The 19148-nt window shown below is 43.3% G+C and overlaps 1 protein-coding gene across 2 annotated transcripts in view; it reads right to left on the reverse strand.

Moving 5' to 3' along the window:
• Positions 1-7781: 7781 nt before the first annotated feature.
• The window catches only part of LOC137426899 (cytochrome P450 3A24-like), a 111887-nt gene continuing 100520 nt past the window's right edge, over positions 7782-19148 (reverse strand). For both annotated transcript variants that reach the window (XM_078778885.1, XM_078778884.1), the window contains exons 10-12: positions 16503-16729; positions 16191-16353; positions 7782-8933 (exon numbers count right to left, since the gene is read on the reverse strand). In XM_078778885.1, the coding sequence (XP_078635011.1) occupies positions 8814-8933; positions 16191-16353; positions 16503-16729 (510 nt within the window). In that variant the 3' untranslated portion in view covers positions 7782-8813. The remainder of the gene's footprint in view (positions 8934-16190; positions 16354-16502; positions 16730-19148) is intronic.

Below are 19148 nucleotides of genomic sequence, written 5' to 3' on the forward strand. Positions count from 1 at the left end.
TTCAGTCCTTCCTGACGTTGAGATACTGGATGAGCTAGACCCAAAGTCCTTGGACAGGCGTTATAAGAGGTCAGTCATGAACGAAGATGGAACCACTAAACTACACGGGAGCCTATGGGAAAAGGTGTTAGGTTTCTTCTTCCTAGGTGCGGGCACAGCCATGAACAGCTTCCGGATAGACAAATTGGCTTTGGCCCTAGAAAAGGTGGCAAACGACACCGCTACGGCTCATGATATACTATTGGACACGGTAATTCACATGCGTACAATGGTGATGCAGAATCGGGTGGCTTTGGACATGCTCCTGGCAGAGAAAGGAGGGGTATGCGGAATAATAGAGGGAAAATGTTGCACTTACATACCTGATCCATCTGAAGGAGTGTCAGCCGCAATAGTGAGACTAAGGGAAACTAGCCACGCCCTGACGATCGATCGGATCGCGCGCGAGAATTCTTATAAATTTAGCTGGCTCACTGACTGGTTCCGGGGATGGACGGGCACCATAGTGAAGTGGTTATTGACCGCACTGGCTGTGATAATCGGGGTAGTAATTTGGGGGGCACTAATGAAATCTCTAGTCCTCCTCTGTATGAGAAAGTATTTTACAGGATGGAAAGTGAAGAAGCCGCCGACAACGACTATGGTTCTGACCACAAAGGCCGTCGACCTGAATGGGCCCTTCAACAAGGCAGTTGTGACCAGCGCTCCAGAAAATTGTATTGAATTTTGTGATGACTGTGATACTTGTGTTGATCCCATGTGGGAACTGGCTGCTGCCTGTAATGATGTCTGTGATGACTGTGATACTTGTGCTATAAACCCCTTGCGTGTACTGGCTAACGCCTCTTATGTATTACAAGCTGACAGCTGTACACCCCCTTCCGACCCAACTATGGATCTGATTGCGACGCTGGGTCTGGCAGTCGAGGGACCCGACGTGGATATCCTAGACCCGCAAGCCGACCAGGCGCCCATGGGAGACTTTGACATAAAGGAAGTCCCTCTCTTTGCTTCAAATGTTTTAAGTTCAAATGCTTCAAGTGAATCGGATTTTTACGCTCTGTACCCTGACCAGGAAAATGAGACACAAGATACTGACGACATTATGTATTCCCCAGAACAGCAGCACGTGAGAGATCTCATGGGCATGATCGTTGATTAACTTCGAAGATCTGCAAGGACCGCGTCTGCAAAGGGTGGGGGGAGCAAGTTCCGCAGGGGAGGTGACTGGCCCCCTGGCGGGGCAGAACCTCATCTGGACCAGACGCCTTCGTTGTGGATCCGAAACGTTAATGGACTTTCATGTTCTGAGCCCTCAGGTTCCAAGCACGCACCACACGACACGTTCCCCAAATGCACGGGCGAGGCGCTATGTGCGCACGGTATGCCCTTGGGAGACACCCGCATTACACGATTCTTTCAATAAAGCCCGATGTGGCACGTTGTCTCTTGAGATACTTTGTCTCGACGAGACAAGAGGAAGGGATGTCAGGTCGCAGATCTGTTACTGCTTAATTGCCCTGTTATGGATGCCGTCAGGCTAAAATATGTTATGTTATAAATGCTGCTTTAAAATGCTATTTCATAAAGTTAATAAAGGTTACCGCTTCGTTTTAGTTTAAAATGAGAAAAAGCTCGCTTCATCCGTGCTGAACGTCTGGCCTCATTGTATACGATGTGCCCCTTGACGGCTGGATAAGTCTAAGTCATAAACCTTCTCTCTTTTCCCAGATGGCGCCCAAACCGCGGGCAGGAGAATGAATAATATGCGCGCGGAATGTGTAACTTCACGTAGGATGCTTGAACCGTAGACATATAACCTTTGATAAACGGCCAAAACATTAATTATATTTCGTATAATCACAGCGTCCCCGCTTGAGTTACAATAAATATGCTTTGAATTTATGTTTAAATGAGAAATGTGAACTGAAGGTGCTTTTAACACCTGGGACTCATCAGAGCAACCTCATTCACTTTACGGTCTTATCGGAACCAAGAATGCAATCCCCTTTTCAGTGAGTTATATTTTCTGTCACCTCGGAGCCCTGAAAACACATCTGGTCCGGATCCTAACGGTGCGTGCTCCACTCCCCCAAGATGAAAGAACGGATGACGGTGGGGGCTAGGGATAACGGTGGGAGGAACTCTCGCCAGTTCCTTTGTTCTCTCGGAGATTTTCTGATAAACGTGTCCCTATATAAACGGACTGTGAATCAATGCATTTTCAGGAAGGCTAGACGTGGCATGAAGCTGGTTCGTGCTGTAGACGTCTCAGTCTCCTCCAGATCTGTATAAGTGGTATTTTAATAAAGTTTCGTCATTCTCAATCTCAAACTGTTGGTGAACTTCTGTTACGATCACTGAAGAGGTGTTCCCCACACACTCACCCTATTTTTATAGTATAATGATACTAAAAATATTCCTGCTGAGGTTGCTGTAGTTCAGGCATTGAGTGTGATCATGAATTGGTCCCAACTTCTTAATTTCCTTTTTCCTTTTATTTTAAAGCTGCTGCGTCCTCTACTTTTCTTGAAGGTGTGAGTGATGACTGTTAGTCCATCAACTCTACCAGTGTTACTCGGTCCCAGCACAGTTGGTCACTCTACACATGCTTGCAGTAAAGAATGCAGCAAGACTGCACCAAGATAAGTTACTGTTCCCAGAGGGAAGACAACAGTTCAGTCTTGAAAGAAAATTAGGAATGGATGAATCCACCTTCACTTCTCATTTTACCCGTTTCCTCCAAGATTAGGCATGCCATGCAGAGTGTTGCTGTTATCATCATCAGCCTTACAACACCAATGTCCAAATGGGTTTAGCTGCACTCACAGATCTATCACAGTGGGAAAAAAGTTTTTCAAATGAACAAAGTTTAAAATTGCTTGGTCTAAGCAGATACTTGGCTGTATTTCTGCATGGCAATAATCTATCTATCGATCTATATCACTATTTGTGAACATCTGTTTGTTCAGTTGTGCCTCATGGACAGCCTAAGGAAGTGACTTAGAGAGGGTCCCATGTTGGTAACGTTTCACGACAAAAAAACATGGGCGCATCAGATTTAGACTAGGGGCGTGCCTTCCTCTGACTATAAAAAGCCCACTACAAATAAACAATATCAAAATTGCATAACTGACTTTTTTTCCTGGGCAACGCCGGGTAACTCTGCCAGTGAAAAATAAAAACAAAAATAAAAACTGGAGATGGCAAAGGAAAGGAGCAGTGCACAACAAATACAGATACATTCAAAGTACACCACCCCCCGTGCCAAATAAATAAATTATATCCTCCAGCACGTGGTATTGTTCCCACAGTAAATAATATTCTCCAGCATGGGCGCCATTGACGTCAGGCGACCGTGCAGCACGTAGATGGTATTGGGATGGAGATGTGTACAAGAATTGCTTGATTATTTGTGTAATTTAAATAAATAAATAATAATCGTAAAATAATTTCTTATCATTTGGCTAATATCATACATACCTCAACTATCAGAGTTTCATCCGCAGCTGTAACTTTTTGAAAATCAAGTCATGAATCAAAAAATAAAACAACTAATCGATTCATTGATTAATCATTTTAATCAAAAATAACCTTTACAGCCACATCAGTTGGTCATTATCCTGTCTGAATATCAGCTTCGTAGCTCAAAAGGTGCCTGAGATATTGTCCAGATGAGAAAGAAAATAAATACGTACTTAATTCATTGATTAAGCAAAAAACAAAAAAAGCGCTTTTGCCAAAGCACTTGCAGACTATTGTGCCGAAATTTCAGCTTCCCAGCTCAAAGGATGGCTGAGATATCGCCCAGATGAGAAAGAAAATAAATAAGTGATTAATAATGAAAATAAATAAATAATAATGGTAAAATAATTAAATTATTAATCAATTGGCTAATAGAATACCTAAACCACCACCCCTTCATTGAAATCTGTAACTAAAAAAAAAAGAAAAATGAAGTCATTAATCGAATAATTAAATAATTAAGCGATTAATTGATTGACCAATAAATCAAAAATACCCTTTACAGCCAAATCACTTGGTCATTGTCATGTCCGAATATCAGCTACCTAGCTCAAAAGGTGCCTGAGATATTGCCCAGATGAGAAAGAAAATAAATACGTACTTAATTAATTGATTAAGCAAAAAACAAAGAAAGCGCTTTTGCCAAAGCACTTGCAGACTATTGTGCTGAAATTTCAGCTTCCCAGCTCAAAGGATGGCTCTGTTATCACCTAGATGAGAAAGAAAATAAATAAGTGATAAATAATGAAAATAAATAAATAATAATGGTAAAATAATTAAATTATTAATCAATTGGCGAATAGAATACCGAAACCACCACCGCTTCATTCGAATCTGTAACTTAAAAAAAAAGAAAAATGAATCAAGTCATTAATGGAATAATTAAATAATTAAGCGATTAAATTTTTTTTTTTTTTTTTTTGTATACTGAATCGAGGCTCGTGAAAGAGCTAACATTTATTTCACAAACAAATCAACCAGACAAACAAAATATATAAAAAGAGGGAGCGGAAGACAAGATGGGGAGAGAAGGGGAAGCACACAAACACAACATTTGAGAGCAGGGAGAAGTGTGGGAGGGAGAGGGCTAGGGGGGAGGAGGCGTGGGAAGGGGGGGGGGGGGAAGAGGTATAAAACACAAGGGGACCAAGGACTTCCAGGACAGAAGTTGGTATTTAAAAAAAAAAAAAAGTGTTCGATTTTGGGCGAAATTAGCTGGGGTAGAAAAGATCAAGGTTTTGGATGGGGGAAGATAAGAGATGGTGGTGAACAGCTGTTTTCAAGGCCTGGAGGGTGGAGTGGGATTGAAGAGAGTGAGGGAGTTTGTTCCAGAGGCGGGAGAAAAGAGGAATGAAGGAGTGAAGGTGAGCAGAAAGTCTTGATTTTGGCAGTTTAACCATAAGAGGGTTGCAGGCAGATCTTGTGTGACCTGTAGGAATATTTGGGGGACAGAGCCCAGAGAGAGCTGGGGGGGGGGGGGGGGGTGGGCAAGGCCAGAGAGGAGTCGGTAGAAGACGCAAAGACCACCAACCTGCCTGCGGTGAGTGAGTGAAAGGCCCGTGGAGTTAGCTTCATCGCGGGAGATTCCAATGATTCTAAACGCTTTGGTTTCAACAGCGTGAAGACGAGCTCGGCGTGAGGCAGGAGCACCAGACCAGAGGGGAGAGCAGTATTCCATAGAGCTGCGGATGAAAGCCTTGTAAGTGGTGAGGAGCTCAGGTGTACCAAGGAAGGACTTAGCACGACGGAGGATGCCCAGTCGGCGACTGGCTTTGGAGGCCAGATTTGAAATGCGGTTTTCCCAGGAAAGATCATGGCAGATAGTGAGACCCAAAAGCTTGAGTGACAGAACTTTTTGGAGAGGATTATTCAGAAAGTGGATGGGAGGGTTGTCCAGTCGGTCTTTTCGGAGAGACATCGTAAGAGTGTGAGATTTGTCAGGACTGAAAGACATGTTCCACTTGTTTGCCCAGTCTGTGATTTTGTCCAGGTCTGCAGAGAGTGAGGAGGCTGCAGACTGCCGATCTGAGGGATGAAGAATGGAGCGACAGAGAGTAGAGTCATCAGCAAAGAGATAGAGAGGATTTTCAAGAGAGTCGGAGAGATCATTGATGAAGACCAGAAAAAGCACAGGGCCCAGAACACTGCCTTGGGGAACTCCAGCCTGAACAGGAAGAGGAGATGAGAGAAACCCATTCAGGGCCACACGTTGACTACGACTAGAGAGGAAGTCCACCAGCCATGCGTGGAGATTTCCATGGATACCAAAGGAGAAGGGTTTGGTGAGCAGAGCGGGGTGCCAGACCGTATCGAAGGCACGTGAAATGTCAAGGGAGACAGCTCTAATTTCCTGTTTGGCGTTGAGGACCTCCATCCATTGTTGAGAAAGCAGAAGCAGCATGTCCAGAGTAGAGTGACCAGGTCTGAAACCAAATTGATGGTCAGAGATCAAGCCATTGGAGAAGAGGAAAGATTTAATATCTGAAGCAATGATGGATTCCATGACTTTGCTGATAATTGGGAGAAGGCTGATTGGTCTGTAGTTGCTAGGATCTGTTTTTGCACCTTTTTTGTGCAAAGCGGTGATGTTGGCTGATTTCCAAGCAGATGGCAGATGACCTTGAGCAAAAGAGAGGGTGAAGAGAACAGAGAGAGGGAGTGAAAGAGCGGAAGAACATGATTTTAGGACCCGTGGGCTGATGCCGTCAGGACCAGTTACAGAATCAGAGTCGAGGGTTGACAGAAACTTTTCCACCTTGTCAGGAGGAAAGGACACAGATTGATTGATTTTTGATTGATTTTTTTTGATTTGATTTGATTTGATTGATATGATTTGATTGATTGATTTTTGATTGATTGAATTGATCAATAAATCAAAAATACCCTTTACAGCCAAATCACTTGGCCATTGTCGTGTCCGAATATCAGCTACCTAGCTCAAAAGGTGCCTGAGATATTGTCCAGATGAGAAAGGAAATAAATAAGTTTTTAATTAATCGATAATAATGAAGTAATTTTTTTTTTTTTTTTTTTTGTATACAGACTGGAGTTCCCCAAGGCAGTGTTCTCGGCCCTGTGCTTATTCTGGTCTTCATCAATGATCTCTCTGACTCTGCAAAATCCTCTCTGTCTCTTTGCTGATGACTCAACTCTCTGCCACTCCATATATCAACACTCAGATCGGCAGTCTGCAGCCTCCTCACTCTCTGCAGACCTGGACAAAATCACAGACTGGTCAAACAAGTGGATCATGTCTTTCAATCCTGGCTAATCTCACGCTCTTACTATGTCTCTCCAAAAAGACCGACTGGACAACCCTCCCATCTACTTTCTCAACAATCCTCTCCAAGAAGTTCAGTCACTCAGGCTTTTGGGTCTCACTATCTGCCATGATCTTTCCTGGGAAAACCACATTTCCAAGCTGGCCTCCAAAGCCAGTCGCCGACTGGGCATCCTCCGTCATGCAAACTCCTTCCTTGGCACACCTGAACTCCTCACCACATACAAGGCTTTTATCCACAGCTCAATGGAATACGGCTCTCCACTCTCGGTCGGTGCTCCTGCCTCACACCTAGGCCGGTGCCTCACACCTCCTGCTTCATGTTGTTGAAACCAAAGCTTTCAGAATCATTGGAATCTCCCACGATGAAGCTAACTCCGAGGGCCTTTCACTCACTCACCGCAGACAGGTTGGTGGTCTTTCTGTCTTCTACCGACTCCTCTCCGGCCTTGCTCCCCCTGCTCTGTCCCCTAAATATTCCTGCAGGACACACAAGATCTGCCAGCAACCCTCTTCTGGTGAAACTGCCAAAATCAAGACTCTCAAAAAAAAAGACAATCAAAAAAAAATTGATAAATCAAAACACAAAAATACTGTTTTTGCCAAAGTACTTGCGGACTATTGTGCCAAAATTTTAGCCTCCTAGCTCAAAGGATGGTTGAGATATCGCCTGGACAAACAAACAATAAAGAAAGCAAAAAACAAGAAAGAAGGAAAGCAAGAAACCAGAGTGAAAACTGAGTACTCCCTTTCAGCGCACGTCATCGCCGGGCCCCCTTCGGTGCCCGGCGATGACGTCGTGCAGCGAAGGAGATGGAATAGGAAAGGAGCGGTGTGAAACAACTTTATCCAATAATAAGGAGTTAGTGGTGTAAAATAACAAGGAGCGGTGTAAAACAACTTTATCCAATAATAATGTTAAAACATTGCCCTTTGGCTGCTGAATGAATTGTCCTTGAGGTGCAAGAAAACAATGTATGATCAGAAATCTTTTATTCAGGTACCACAACAGAGTGCAGCACATCGGGGAGCATCGCGACGATGAAAACTTGTGCCACATAGTCCCATTGCTTCTGTGTCACTTGAAATGCAGCGGTACATTCTGTAACACGGCCTTGCATGGCAACGATCACGCCAGTCATGCTGCCCTTTAAAAACCAGTGTGTAATGCACTCGAAGATGGCAGCTTGCTGGTTATGAAGCACTCCACTAACATACTAGTACCACAGTGGCAAGTCTCCATTTTATGCTCATTCAGATTGCAACGTCTAAATGTTTAAAAGAAGATCTATATTTATATAATCTCCAACAAGAATAAAAACCTACATTTTTTAAGAAGGGGATAGAAGGCACAAATCCATCGTCGATGCACCATATGCTTTACAGAATGTCAGCGCAGCTGAAGGAGTCTCGTGGCAAGGGCTGTGATGAGTGGTGTGCCACAGACTTTCCAGAAAAACCTCTGCATCAGTCGGGGTCAATTAGAATCAGAACAGAAATTTGGAATATATTCAAGATGCTGGTGATAACTCAACTTCTCTTCACAAAGGAAACCATCAACGTCAACGTCAACCAACCAACGAACGTCAAACCATAAATTTAACGTCAACCAACGAACGGTTCCAGCCGTGAATGAATGTCCTTACAACAGACGGTGCATACAACAATATATCGGCCTGCTTGCGAAACACCAGGGTGACGGTTTATAGCTGGGTCGAGATTACAACCTCAGCTATCTATGGAGCTCAATGTTGAATTCACATATTTTTGAGCTATCCTGCCAGGCTCTTGCCTCTTGCATATAACCACGGTATTAAAATTGGAGAAAAGATTGTACCAAGCATAAAGCCGATTGTGCTATTCTATGCATGTTACTGCATGGTTAATCTTTCAGGAAGGCATATTACATGTCACATAATTTAATCATTATACAATTAAAAGCAAACCCAACACCAAATTCACAAATGTTGAAACATTTTGGCCAAGGTACAGGTGGAAAAGCAAAACTTCACTCCGATTCCTCGCCCTCATGTGGTGTAACCTCCTCGTGTCGCTGACGCCTCTCAAACTTGAGCTTGATTGGATTTTTTGGAGACAAGAGACCAACTTTACCAATTTCCAGTGGAATCTGCAAAATAGTTCACAAGGTGGTGTTATACACAAGTTTCAATGTATACAGAGAATAAAAATGAAAAGGTGATACAACCAACTCAAGTTTGTTTTTCAGACAAAGCCTCATAAGAGATGCTTCATCAGCCCCATTCCAAATCACAAAAAAATAATAATAAAAATCCATGCCTTCTTCAAGAGACTTGCTGCATAAAATTCAATTTAAAAGTGTGCAATTTTCTTTTTAACAGCATAGAGCATGATATGTCACATTCCAAGTGTATTATGCTGAAGCCCTGGTGCTTAGCACTGGCCGCCCTGTAACAACAGCCCTGGTGTTGGCTTCGCGGTTAGCATGCCGGCTTGGGATCCTAGGATCCTGGGTTCGAATCCCGGTCGATCGCTGAATTAACGCCAGGGGGGTTGACTCAGCCTGTCATCCTTCCGAGGTCGACAAATTTAGTACCAGCTTGCTAGGATGAATGATCACGGTGTGTACACCGTATCCCTGCGCATCGTAAGAGCGTGACCAAGGGTTGGCGTCAGGAAGGGCATCCGGCCATAAAAACATTGCCTCAAACAGGGAACCATGATTGTCATGGGGCCCGCAAGGCTAACCCCCGCTCCAGCAGGGAAAATGGCCTTAAAACGATCATTCATTCATATTCATTCAAGTGTATTATGCTGTCGTGAAAGCTTCTCTTTAGCAATGCAACTGTGCCTACCAGGAGGGGACACTGTGAACCACAGCTACGAGGAAGAGAAAACCTTTCCCCTTCAAAATAAAATTTAAAACCAGATTTATCAATTCTTTTTCATTTCTTTGTTTACATTATTAATTTCTTTCTTTTTATACTTTATTACTTGCAAAATCGAAGATTTTTTCAAGTAAATTGGTCGGTTGCGTTTGTGGTTCCGTCTGTCTGTTTGTTTGTCTGTTTGTTTGTTTATCACTGGCCTATAGGTCGTCCCATTGACACCCGCCCCCCCTTCCCACGCCTCCTCCCCCCAAGCCCTCTCCCTCCCACACATCTCCCTGCTCTCAAAGTTGTGTGCTCTCAAGTGTTTGTGTGCTTACCCTTCTCTCCCCATCTTGTCTTCCGCTCCCTCTTTTTATATATTTTGTTTGTCTGGTTGATTTGTTTGTGAAGTAAATGTCAGCTCTTTCACGAGCCTCGATTCAGTATACAAAAAAAGAAAAGAAAAAAAAGCCTCGTTTTTGGGGACAAAAGGTCAAAAGGTCAACATAGGCCAAAGGTCACCAACTTTGCCAAATTTCTAAAATCCTCCATTTTCATCCAATTAACTTGAAATTTGAAGAGGACTTGCACATCTGGTCACTGAATTCAACCACCAACTATTTTTGAGGTCAACATCGGCCAAAAGGTCAACATAGGCCAAGTTTATAAAATCCCCAATTTTCATCCGATTGACTTGAAAATTGAACAGCATTTGCACATTCAGTCACTAAATAGGGAAACGAACTATTTTTGAGGTCAAAGGTCAACTCAAGGTCAACCTTCCAAAATCATTTTTCATCTGAAAAATCGTCACTTTTCTTCCTATTGCCATAAGCTTTGATCAAGATTGTCAATTTTAATCTTGATTTGCTGTCTCAATGGATTTTTTTTTCTTGGGGGTGGAGGGCGGATTTTGCAAGTATCGTGCTCCGCATGACGTCTTCTTGTTGATTTATTGAAGATTTTTCTGAAAGAAAAACACAACTGTTGGGATATCTAACAAAGCATGTTACAGGAGGCCCACAGATTGGATCTATTTAAAAATGGACCTGTCCAATTCATTATGAGAAATCCAACTTTGTGGATCAGCTTCACATTTGTAAACAATATTGCACAAACCATCATCATTTTTGCTTTTCATTGTCCCTCTGGCATAAGTTTTTCAATAATCTCACTCAGTCACAAGAATCATCTCACAATATATATATATACATATATATATATATACATACATATATATATATATATATACATACATATATATATATTTATATATATATATATATATATACATACATATATATATATATATATATATATATATATATATATATATATATATATATATATATATATATATATATATACAGTGGAACCTTGAATTACGAGTGCCCCAACTTACGAGTTTTTCGAGATACGAGCCGTCGCTCGGGCGGTTTATTGCTTTGAGATGCGAGCCGAGATCTGAGTTACGAGCTTTCGCCACCCGGTCACGTGGTTATCTTGCCGTGCAAGTACAGTATCTCTGCCGTATAGCGCTGCATTTTTGTTTTCGCATGTTGGTTATTTTGAGATTACGCCACCAGGTGGGTTCCGGTCACGTGGTTATCTTGCCGTGCAAGTACAGTATCTCTGCCGTATAGCGCTGCATTTTTGTTTTCGCATGTTGGTTATTTTGAGTTTACGCCACCAGGTGGGTTCCGGTCACGTGGTTATCTTGCCGTGCAAGTACAGTATCTCTGCCGTATAGCGCTGCATTTTTGTTTTCGCATGTTGGTTATTTTGAGTTTACGCCACCAGGTGGGTTCCGGTCACGTGGTTATCTTGCAGTGCAAGTACAGTATCTCTGCCGTATAGCGCTGCATTTTTGTTTTCGCATGTTGGTTATTTTGAGTTTACGCCACCAGGTGGGTTCCGGTCACGTGGTTATCTTGCCGTGCAAGTACAGTATCTCTGCCGTATAGCGCTGCATTTTTGTTTTCGCATTTTGGTTATTTTGGAAAATTTCTTAGTTTTAACCATGGGGCCTAAGAAAGTGAGTGCCAAGCGCAGTGCTGAGAAGAAGAAGAGGATGATGAGCTTGGCTATAAAACACTCAATCGTCGAACAACATGAGCGAGGTGTGCGTGTTGTCGACTTGGTGAGGCGGATGTGAAGGCAGCTGAAGATTTTATTATAACTGAGAAGAAGAAGAGGATGATGTGCTTGGATATAAAACACGCAATCGTCGAAAAACATGAGCGAGGTGTGCGTGTTGTCGACTTGGTGAGGCGGATGTGAAGGCAGCTGAAGATTTTATTATAACTTTTGCCGAACTGATAGAAGCCGAACGATACATCCCCCAGCAAATCTTCAACTGTGATGAGACAGGGCTCTTCTGGAAAAAGATGCCGAGGAGGACGTATATAACGGCAGAGGAGAAGAGCATGCCAGGCCACAACTTGTTCAGAGTGCCGGCGATAGCTCGCCTTCTCTTTGTGGAAAACACGGTGAGATCCTTAACATCCAACAACTAATGGGACGCAAACGGGGCGCCCAGTTTAGCGGTACACACATTGATGAATCACCCTGCCTGTGATTCACCCATGACAGGTTATAGCTGGGTCGGGATTCAAACCCAGGCTGGACAGTTTAGACTTTAGAGTCAAGTGTGCGTACCTCCAGTCCAGGCCATCCTGCCAACTTGTATGCTGCATACAGGTGAAATATAAAGCGCGAGATATTTTTATATATACTGTATATTTAAAAAAAAATTGGTGTGGTTTTTGGCGGGCTGGAACGGATTAATAGCATTTCAATGCATTTTAATGGGGAAAATTGATTTGAGAAACGAGCAATTTGAGTTACGAGCTCGGTCACAGAACGAATTAAACTCGTAAGTCAAGGTTCCACTGTATATAGTTACGGTTTTTAGAAACTTCACTTTGTAAATTTAGTATTAAAATTTCCTATGTACATTTCCCCTTTAATTGGCTGTTAATTGAAATGAGTGCACCGTAGCTGGTCCATGTACAAGCACGTAGGCCACCATAGAACCTCTCTATAGTTATTTCTTATTGTATGTCAGTATAAGGCTCTGTTTTTCCCATTAATTGACACTGCATTGCACCAAATCGAATAAGATAGTTCCCTTTTCAAGTTTCCCCCAAATCATCTCTTCAAAAGTGCCAGTAACATTGGGCGGTTTTCTGCGGCGTTCACCACCGTTGCATTGGGCGGTTTTCTGCAGCGTTCACCACCGTTGCATTGGGCTGTTTTCTTCACTCCAAACTCCATTACGCATGCAGTCAACTCGGGGGAGAAGGGCATGGCCGGCCCATCGTCTTCAGGAGGTGGAGCCAGGAAGCCCTTGCGCCCAACCAGAACTCGGTGGGCATGGCTTGGTAAGGTGTGGCCATGGCTTGGTAGGGCGTGGCCATATAACCCGTGGGGGGGGGGAAGCCCCCACCAGCAGATGACTGGAGCAGATGACGAGCAGATGACCGAGAGAGCCAGAGGCATGTCGAGGCAAAAACCAGCTCTGCCACGTGCAACGAACGATAGACGTGTGCCTGCCGACGCCTTGTTGCCAGCCCGGAGCGGAGCTGTGTGCCGGGTTTCGCCTCGAACCCACAAGCATGGACCGAAGCGCGAGCTTGGAGCTGGACCTCGACGCCTACCATCTGCCGGGACCCTCCTTCCATATCAGCCCTGCCATTCCATTATTTTGTGTACGTGAGTTTGTTTTGTTTGTCTTGTCTGGGGTTTTAAGTAAGTTTGTATAAGTAGAAATTGCTCTGTGTCCTTCTGCTCCCTCCATTTTCTGAATATTACTTTGATTGCTTTTCTTCCTTTAGTCTGGTGTAAATAATAATAAATCCTGTTATTTCCTACCTTCGTCTTCTCCTTCATGCTCGTCCGATCGTCTTTGTGATTTCCCGATTGAGTACCTGTGGCACGATTTGGCCAACGTTTAGGATTGGGTTTAGTCTTTGGTAATGGCTTGAACGTCGTGTTGCTAAAACCGCTCGGCAATTATAACATCTAAAACCGGGGTTCGAGCGGTACTTGCCTCCCTGTTCTGTGGAGGTACGGATAAAGGTATTCGGGATAAACCCTGGGCCCATAACCCTGATCCGTTCCATCCCGCGGGAGAGCGTTGCAAGTAGCAGGAGCGGAGACGGTCAGCTTAACAAGACAAGGGGCTAACCACCTCTTGCTAAGGGGAAGAGCCATACTCCGTATCCGTAACAATATATATATATATACAGTAGTGACCCCTAATTCCGAACGCCCCTCATCTCGAACTACTCTAATTCCGAACCGTAAATTCGAGAAAATTTTGTCCCTAATTCCGAATGTATTTCTATAACCGAACCGCCAACATAGCGTTAGCGTCGTTCATATTTCCCGCCGCGAGCGTCGTTCATATTTCCAGTGCTGAAATTAGAGAACTGTGCTTCCATTGGTCTAAAACACAGGCCATTGTTGAAAAGTGACACCCTATTAAAGCAGTGGTTAACAGGAGCATTAACTTGTTCAGTGATGATGTGATTGACCACTTCAGAAAAATTAAGAAAAGTCGCCAACACCAGGCAACTTTGGAGAGGTGGTTCTCTAAAGAAAGCAAGCCTAGTGAGCCCCAACCCTCTACAAGTGGTGTTAAGAGACAAAGAGAGCAAACACCAGAAGCACAGTCATCTGATGTTAGCTTGGAAGGTGCCTCACCTTCCAAGCAATAAAACCCTCTCCCTCCTTCCTCCTCTCCAGCCTCCACATGCACCATCAGAACTCTCCACGAAGGTAAATGCAGTTATTATCATGTTAGTACATTTACTTCTTGTTTTTATTATTATTATTATCAGTTGATATTTAGGGCATTTACTCATCTTATTTTACCTTGAATCATGTGTATTTGCAGTTAACAGTGTCTTGATAATGGGTTTTTGGGGTCCAGGAACGGATTAATTCACTTTCCATTATTTCTTATGAGGAAAATAGTTTCTAATTCCGAACTTTTCCCAATCCGAACTGCCGCTGGAACGAATTAAATTCGGATTTAGAGGTCCCACTGTATATATAATGAATCCATTTTGAGTTCTCCAACCTTTAATGAGCAAATAAACAACTGCTCGATGTCTCGATCAGCAACACGGATAAACTTGTATCCATTGACCTTTCCAAAGAGAAAAGCAAAACAACTCTATACCCTCCCTTATATAAGGGAAAAAGAGGTGGGGACACCGAAACCACCAATCAATGCCATTCTGGAACAACTCGTTCCCTTCAAATTTAAACCGTAAATCAAAAACAAAAACCGTTGAACCAACTGAAACCACACCTTGGGATGTTACATCAAATCAACCATTAAATCACACGTTGAATCAAACATAACGTAGCATAATTCAAATAAATCGATGAAAAAACAAAAACAATCATGATTAATTACTTCAAGTGATGGTGGTAACTTAAACAAATTAAGCGAAATGGATATATCACAAACTTAAAGGAAGAATATATACCAAAGTGATAGCAACCGAGGTAATAACTTATATGCTTGGTGACAGTTTCTCTGATATGTTTCTGCATGAGAGGGACAAACCCGAGTGGTAAGTCCAACACCTCCTCTGTGAGAGACACAACAGACTCCTCTACATGCCATGCCTCCAAAATCCTTCCTCGTTTACTGGGGGTTGCACCCAAAATGCTGGCGTGATCCCGATCGTGAGCACAGCTGCACCGATCGGACTCGGTGACCTCGGACAAAGACCTTTTATAAGGACACGGGTTGAATCCCTGCTTGAGAGAATTCTAACCCATTTCAACTGAAGGAAACACGTATCGGGAGTACATACGACATAGCGATTGTGAACACGATTATGGATCACGATTCACGATTCACGATCACGATCATCACGATCATAGTGTATCGATCACTGTGGGACATTTGGTGAATTATAGTAAGATACTGTTTAGATTTTGATGATTTGCGTGTGATATGATTTAACGGATGTTTATATGAATCGTTTAAAATAAAAAAAGCCTTCAATTGCTGATATTTTACCTTTTCATTTGGGCCTCCCAATTGAAGCCCCGCCCATGGGCGGGTACCGTTTCTAGTATAGATAAATGACTGTACCTGAGTTGCTGTTTTTCCATGGTTTACACCAATCATAATTCAAACAATCATAATGCACAAATGTATTTGTAATATACGTGATATCACATTTTATAAACAATTGAAGTTGAAAACTTAAGTTGAAAAAAAAAGAATTTCCCAAAAAAATCCCCCCCCCCCCCCCCCAAAAAAAAAAAAGAAAAAAGGAAATTTTTTCAAAAATAAATACCCGAAGGACATACCGACAGGAGAGATAGGTGCATACCAGAAGTTTGGTACGATTTCACAAAAGTTTGAGGGAGTAGTTCAGTGACAACACAGGACACTGCACAGATATACGTATAGATTCTGCAGCATCATGCAATGTTTGCATTTGGATTTTATTATAGTTCTGATTTAGAGTTAACTTATCAAAGCCAACCTTTGTGACAACACCCACCTCGGTGTCCGGTGTAGTTCGAATATTGAACTCTTGCAGTAATGCCACCAAACCCATCTTCATGTGCATGAGAGCAAAGCGCATGCCAATGCAGTTCCGAGGCCCAGCTCCAAATGGTAGATAGGCGTACGGATTGCGGCCTTCCTTTGCTTCCTTTGTGAATCTTGGTTGTAGGGAGCAAGTAGACATTGCTCAGTTACTGTGTCAACTTACACCTTCTCTAAGTACCTTCTTGGGAAGGGGGGAATTAAGACCCTTCAGGATATAAACCAAAATATTACAATGCCGAAGCTTCGAAAAGCACAAACATACCGCTCTGGCCTGAATTCTTCAGGTTCTGGCCATATGCTAGGGTCCCGATGAAGGGCAAAAAGCGGCACGCCGATAACCATTCCGCGTGGCACATGTAGTCCACCGAGCTCTGTGGAATCTTTGCAAACACGCTCAAGACGTATAGCAATCGGGAACTTCCTTAAGGTTTCGCTGATAACCATGTCCAGATATGGCAGTTGCATCACACCTTCATAGGTCAACTCCGACTACAAACACAGACATTCAATAAACTGATAGTGATAGCTTAAGCCATGCAAACATCTATTTCCTCAATTAGTATTTTAACAATTCCTGTTCGATATTCACATCTTAATTAAATATGGAGAGAAAAAGAATGCAAGTTTTCATTATTTAGTTTCATTTGAGGCTCATCGTGGAGCTTGGCCATCCGAACCAATGACATGATGTAGGGAACCTTGTGGTTTATGTAAAAGTACACAGACGTCCACCACTCCACCAATGTCTTTATCCTGCAAGTGATTTCTGTATACGCTGCTCCTTAACCATTAGATTGTAATATCTATATATATATATATATATACTGTATATATATATATATATATATATATATATATATATATATATATATATATATATATATATATATATATATATATATATACAGTGGAACCCTTGACTTACGAGTGCACCAACTTACGAGTTTTCCGAGATACGAGCCGTCGCTCGGGCGGTTTATTGCTTTGAGATGCGAGACGAGATCTGAGTTACGAGCTTACGCCACCCGCCACCAGGTGGGTTCCGGTCACGTGGTTTTCTTGCCGTGCAAGCATATCTGCCGTATATCGCTGCTGTTTTGTTTTCGCATGTTGGTTATTTTGGAGCTTACGCCAGCCGCCACCAGGTGGGTTCCGGTCACGTGGTTATCTTGCCGTGCAAGCATATCTGCCGTATATCGCTGCTGTTTTGTTTTCGCATTTTGGTTATTTTGGAGCTTACGCCAGCCGCCACCAGGTGGGTTCCGGTCACGTGGTTATCTTGCGTGCAAGCATATCTGCCGTATATCGCTGCTGTTTTGTTTTCGCATTTTGGTTATTTTGGAGCTTACGCCAGCCGCCACCCGGTGGGTTCCGGTCACGTGGTTATCTTGCCGTGCAAGCATATCTGCCGTATATCGCTGCTGTTTTGTTTTCGCATGTTGGTTATTTTGGAGCTTACGCCAGCCGCCACCAGGTGGGTTCCGGTCACGTGGTTATCTTGCCGTGCAAGCATATCTGCCGTATATCGCTGCTGTTTTGTTTTCGCATGTTGGTTATTTTGGAGCTTACGCCAGCCGCCACCAGGTGGGTTCCGGTCACGTGGTTATCTTGCCGTGCAAGCATATCTGCCGTATATCGCTGCTGTTTTGTTTTCGCATGTTGGTTATTTTGGAAAATTTCTTAGTTTTAACCATGGGTCCTAAGTAATTGAGTGCCAAGGGCAGTACTGAGAAGAAGAAGAGGATGATGTGCTTGGATATAAAACACGCAATCGTCGAAAAACATGAGCGAGGTGTGCGTGTTGTCGACTTGGTGAGGCAGATGTGAAGGCAGCTGAAGATTTTATTATAACTTTTGCCGAACTGATAGAAGCCGAACGATACATCCCCCAGCAAATCTTCAACTGTGATGAGACAGGGCTCTTCTGGAAAAAGATGCCGAGGAGGACGTATATAACGGCAGAGGAGAAGAGCATGCCAGGCCACAACTTGTTCAGAGTGCCGGCGATAGCTCGCCTTCTCTTTGTGGAAGACACGGTGAGATCCTTAACATCCCAACAACTAATGGGACGCAAACGGGGGCGCCCAGTTTAGCGGTACACACATTGATGAATCACCCTGCCTGTGAAACACCGACATGACAGGTTATAGCTGGGTCGGGATTCAAACCCAGGCTGGACAGTTTAGAGTCAAGTGTGCGTACCTCCAGTCCAGGCCATCCTGCCAACTTGTATGCTGCATACAGGTGAAATATAAAGCGTGAGATATTTTTATATATACACAAAGAATTAAGTTAAGCACCCCCCCCGTTTTTTTACAACCTCGCACATTACAAGTTTGTTGTCGTCAAAACAGTGTAATATACCCATGATATTGCTATATTTTCTGGAGAAGTGATATTATGGTCACATAAAAACATAACAATCATGCCGTTTTCAATATTTTATTCTGAATAATTTAAGGTGAAATTTTTTGGGAATTTTAGGCATATTTTCACCTCAATTTAAGTATGGAGCTATAGGTCCATCACGGACAGTGTGGATGACGTTTATGTTTTCTAACGTACAGTCATTGTTCTGAGAAGACCTCTAGCGATCTTTGCGTCAATAACGTGTGTAGGACCCACGTGATCGGATCACTGACTCAACCCTACGTCTCATAGACCCTGTAAGCCGTCGTATGCGTTGCTGTGGCAGGTTGAACCCCCTCGAGCACGTTTTGGGACATGTTGGGACGACAAATTGCGAAGATGGTCCCTCCAATAGCCAATCTGGATGAATTGGAACGTGCATTACATCGGGAATGGAACAACCTGCCACAGCAACGCATACGACGGCTTACAGGGTCTATGAGACGTAGGGTTGAGTCAGTGATCCGATCACGTGGGTCCCTACACACGTTATTGACAC

This window comes from Myxine glutinosa, chromosome 5, assembly GCF_964187855.1.
Source record: "Myxine glutinosa chromosome 5, kmMyxGlut1.1, whole genome shotgun sequence".
Classification (NCBI taxonomy): domain Eukaryota; kingdom Metazoa; phylum Chordata; class Myxini; order Myxiniformes; family Myxinidae; genus Myxine; species Myxine glutinosa.